The following is a 5,000-nucleotide window of genomic DNA, read 5'->3' on the forward strand; positions in this document are numbered from 1 at the left end:
GGGGGAGGGAGGGACAGAGACTAGAGAGAGACACGGACAGATGGACTGAGAGGATGGGTACAAAAGAACAATAGACAGTTCAGAAGAATAGAAAGAGACAAAAACAGCTGAAGAAAACAGACAAGAACAACATCAAAAGTAGAAACAGACAGGTACACAAAAAAGAAGGAGAACACAAAGCACGCTGAACCACACACAAAAAAAAGTAAAAACCTTATATAAATATAATGTGAAAAGTTGGAACACGACAAATATAATTTTGAACTGCTTGATCAAATGTGTAACATTTGATGTCACAGCAGTTATGTCCCCAGTAACAAAACAGCCCGCCGACCAGATGACTACTAAAAACTAAAAAAAACCCACCATCTCTCTGTGTGTACCATACAGTAAGGAACTCGAAGACAAAAGATTTCATTTGAGGTTTCAAGCTGCACTGAAACTTGTTTTATTCATGCAGTGTTATAATTGGAATAGTCCACATACTCGGTAAATCATAAATCTGAATGTTGTACAATCTCAAAATTCATGTGTCAGAAAAAGAACAATGACAAGTAAAAAGAACACTGAAAAAGTTTTTTAAAAAGAAACATAGTCAAAAGTAAAAAAAAAAAAAAAAAGTAGATCTAGAACCTGAGTGTAAAGAAAAAGCTCTTATGAAATGGAAAAAAGATTTTAAAAAACAACAACAGTGCTGAAACATTGAAGCACATTTATCTGGACTGGAATGAACGACAGAAAGTAACAGAAAGAAGAGCACATATAAATGAATGAGAGTCAAGGTTCAGAGAGAGTCCAACATTTTGGCATGTTAAAAAATATCACAAGTAAGCTATGGCTGAGATGCGTGTACGATTTTTTACATTATGCGCATACCCTAACAAGATGGACAAATGTAACATTTGTGAGTGTGTTAACCATAGTGTGCCGTTTTCTCAAAAAATCCAACAAATTGACGATTCATGACAGACATTTCTGGAACAAAGATCTTGTGATGAGGAAAAGTAACAATTGATTCAACAAACTGTACCAAACAGTTATTGGTACAACAAAAAAACTCACTGGAGCTAGTAAGTAAGTATAATGATGGAACTGTTGTGAAGAACAACACACTGCTAGTACCTGGTACTAACGTGTTCTTTGATCAGAATGTCAATGGTACTGGTAATGCAAAAAACAAAGCAAATCTTGTAACAAACATTCAACTATCATTTTTCTACCAGAAAATGGAATGTGCTACAAATGTAGCTAAAAATAGAACTAGTCTCTAAATAAAAAGTCAATGTTATTTCACAAGATTAAAAATTATGGTAGAGTCTCTGCTGAATAAAACCTTCTTTCCTTCCAACAAGCGTGAAAGCAAGGCAGCATGTATGTGGAACGAGCCAAACATCAACAGGAATGGAATTACTTTGGCCTAATGTTGATCATACAACAAAAAAAGAACACACTGGAAAACTGAGAACTTCAATCAACATTAACAATTTCTCACATCAGTACAAGTAGGCATCTCGTCATAATGTTTAACAACTCTACAAAGAGCCTCAATCATTTGAATCATGGACAATTCTTAAACTCATCAGTACAACATTCTCTGCCCCTCACACATACCAAACACCCACACCCACACATGATGAACTATGCCATCCACACACAACTCTGGAAAATTTCTTGATTCACATTATTGACTAAAGAGAACGATAGAGCTATTGTTATCTTGCTCTCCGTTTCTTTCGATAGCATACGATTCACACACAAGAGACAAACCAAGCAGTCACATAGGGCTTCTCATCACCCATTCACACACCATTTGCTACAAACGTCCCTATCACAACTACCCTAGGGCGGGTGCAACGACTCTACCACGGGCGCCACAATCTCTCCTCCCCCATAGAGGAGGCCGGGGACGGAGTACCCTGCGGCCGGACACAGTGGCGGTCATCTTCCATCATCATACGCATGTACTTGGCCGATGGAATGTCCACAGACTTCTTGGCGTTGACGATGACCGAGGTGAAATTTGGGTGTTGAGAGTAGTCGACATTGTCTCTCATCAGACCAGACACTGGCACGGGGGAAACTTTGTCCTGTTGTTTGATGTATGAGAGTGTGGAGTGATGGGAGTCAGGAAATTGGCTCATCTTGGGGACGGGTCGGCTGATTTCTTTTGAATTGTCATAGGAACTGAAGGGAGGTGACTGGGAGAGATTGAGTGGGGACATCATTTCTGACTCCGACGAGGATGAGGACGACGTCATGGAGAAAGTGCGCGACCTTGGGGGGTACTCACTGTGAAGGTCATTGGCGTAAAAGTCAAGCTGTTTGTAAGCTGGTTTAGAGGGAGGGCTAAAGTCTTTGGGTACTGGGGAAGAGGGAGAGGAGGAGTTGGAGCAATTGTTCCGAGGGGGAGGGGAAACTGGGCGGGACTGGTGGGCAGGGGGGATATGATCCTCACTCCTCTTCAAAGCCAGAGGTTGCTGTTGTTGTGGCTGTTGCTGCGGCTGTTGCTGCAGCCGTTGCTGTTGGGACGTCTTGAGCAGTACGGGGGACAGGGTGGGAGGGATCTGGATGTGCAAGGGCTGGCAGTAGCGAGTGTAGGAGGAGGAGGCTGGATGTTGTTCTTGTGTGGCACGAGCCAGGTCTGAGGGGGGGCACCGGGAGGAGAGGAGGGAGGAGGAGGAAGAGGGAGAAGACGACAACAATGACGATGACACATCTGGAGCAGACATGCTCAGCTGCTGCGAGGGGGCTACAGCTGCAGCTGGCACAGAGGATGTAGCTACCAACACGGCTGTGGGAGCGGCGGCGGGTGGAGCTTGCTGAACTGGGGCCTGGCTGGGTTGGAAGGCGGCTGCGTTTACTATCTGAATAATTTGTCCATTGGCCAGCTGAGCCGTAGCAGCTGCAGCAGGTGGGGGGACAGTGGTGGTAGTTAGTCGGGGAGGAGCTGCGTTCTGTGTGACAATGGTAGCGGCTGCAGTGGGCCGGCTGTACGTCTGCTGAGTACTCAGCTGTAGACAGCCAGCCAGGTGGCCCACTACTCGCGTCTTGACGTCGTCACTAAATCCCTGCGACTGTTTCAGGTAGCGGATCACTTCGTTGGCACACTCCATGAAGCCAGCGCGGTATTTCCCTGTGGAGTTGTCCGGGCCCAAACCCTGCGACATCTGTTGCTGCTGCTGCTGTTGGTTCTGGAGGTTGCGCAGATGTTTGACTGTGAGTTCCAAGATGTCGGCTTTCTCCAACTTGTTGAACTGAGAACTCTGGAAGAGGGAAAAAAAACAAACAACGTCAATAAATCTATTGTTCAAAAAAATCTGTGAATAACAAACACAGAATCCAGGAGGGAGGCGTGGAGACAGAAGAAGAACATTTTCAAGCCACTTCATATAAGCCCCATTATCATCATGACAATAATATTAAGCTAGGTAAAACAACACTCCCAATTATGCTCTGAACTTCTACAATAGTCTTGTTACTCAGGTACTGAGACTTAACCCCCCCCCCCCCCAACACACTTTTCTTTTTTACAAAAGTTTTGAGCCAATCAGTAGCAAAGAACTAAAGTTGTCTAAAGTAGATTGAGATCTATTAATACTTGACCCCCCCCCCTCCCCACAAAAAAAAATTAAAATAAAAAACAATCTGCTGGGTGATGAAATGACAAGACAGAAGACTTACATCTTTCTTGGAGCTGTGTATGACCAAAGACTTGAGCTGTGTGAGACTGTCATTGATGCGGGCACGTCGGCGCTTCTCCATCAGAGGTTTGTTAGTCTGGGGAACACAAGGCACGGACAGTTAGACACACAGGCAAACTTATGTAAAAGGAAGCATAAAGATATATAATTCAAGCCTCACTTCGTACTGAAGTATAGGCCTAACTAAGCAAGAACACAAAAACAACGATTAAGTAAGCAAGTGTCAGCACATGACAGTCTTGACCGATGGATCGATGGTGGTTGCAACGTTCGCACAAAGCGACCGCTCGTTGTTGGCTACCAACAAAGCAAAACTAGAAAAAAACCCACAATAAAACAGAGGAGGCCAGGCCACTAGACTAGAATGGCACTATCTGGGCCTAATAAAATAAAAAGTAAACAAAACAGCCACCAAAAGCTGCACATTTCTATATTAACCTTGATAATTCTATTATGATTTAGGGTCTCCAGTAACTGCAGTACTTTCAGTCAGCGCGTTCAGATCTTGATTCTAAATCTATCTAATCTAGATCTAGATACACCAAACGCCGAGCGCAGACAAGCTTCAAACAACTTTCGGCACACAGTTGCCTTGGCTAATCTAAATTATTTCATTAACAACAACAAAAAATTAATGGCTAAAAAATTAAGAAAGATAATGAAGTTCATGAGTACGCCTATGAGAAAAAGGAGCTATAACAATAACAAACACCACATTGTAAATAAAAAATAATAACTTGCCTATTACTTTACGTTAATAATCGTAGAAACCAAATGTAAATAATTACCTTTCTGAGGGAAGCGCTCGGCGAGGGTCGATGGGGCGTTGAAGAAGTGGCGTTTGCCATTGTCATAATTATCCAAAAAGTTTCCTTGAAACTGGAAAAAACTGATCAACAATATAAACAACAGTAGCAGAAATATCCCGGGCGTTGTTGTTGATCAAGGTAAACCAGAGAGAAAACACGAGAAATCCTACACAACAGTGGTAGTACGGTGGTACAAGTACAAGCTTTTGGTGTCGCTGGTCCCGACGAGCGCGGGTGTCAACAGCCAACTGAAGAAATTCCGATACAGCCCGGCGGGTTATATGGCGCGGCCAGGCCCCCGTGTGATCGCGCGGTGAAATCACAACCTCAAAGCCTCTAGCCACCGCCACCACCGACCACATTCAACAGGAGGGGAAGGGGAAGGGGAGGGCGGGGAGTGGGGACGGAGGGAGAGGGGGGGGGGCGACACGGTGGCCACTCTTTCTTCCCCCCTCATGACACATACCGACAGCGTCCCCTAAGGCTGGAC

General features: G+C 44.2%; 1 protein-coding gene across 1 annotated transcript; it reads right to left on the minus strand.

The window, feature by feature from the left end:
- Window positions 1–412: 412 nt before the first annotated feature.
- Window positions 413–4,856, minus strand: LOC101859034 (protein hairy). The gene is made up of 3 exons (XM_005104411.3): window positions 4,490–4,856; window positions 3,682–3,777; window positions 413–3,263 (listed from the first exon to the last, which is right to left on the minus strand). The coding sequence occupies exons 1-3, from the start codon at window positions 4,553–4,555 to the stop codon at window positions 1,860–1,862; spliced, it is 1,566 nt and encodes a 521-aa protein (XP_005104468.1). The 5' UTR covers window positions 4,556–4,856; the 3' UTR covers window positions 413–1,859.
- Between the last annotated feature and the right edge of the window lie 144 nt (window positions 4,857–5,000).

This window comes from Aplysia californica, unplaced genomic scaffold, assembly GCF_000002075.1.
Source record: "Aplysia californica isolate F4 #8 unplaced genomic scaffold, AplCal3.0 scaffold00419, whole genome shotgun sequence".
Taxonomy (NCBI): domain Eukaryota; kingdom Metazoa; phylum Mollusca; class Gastropoda; order Aplysiida; family Aplysiidae; genus Aplysia; species Aplysia californica.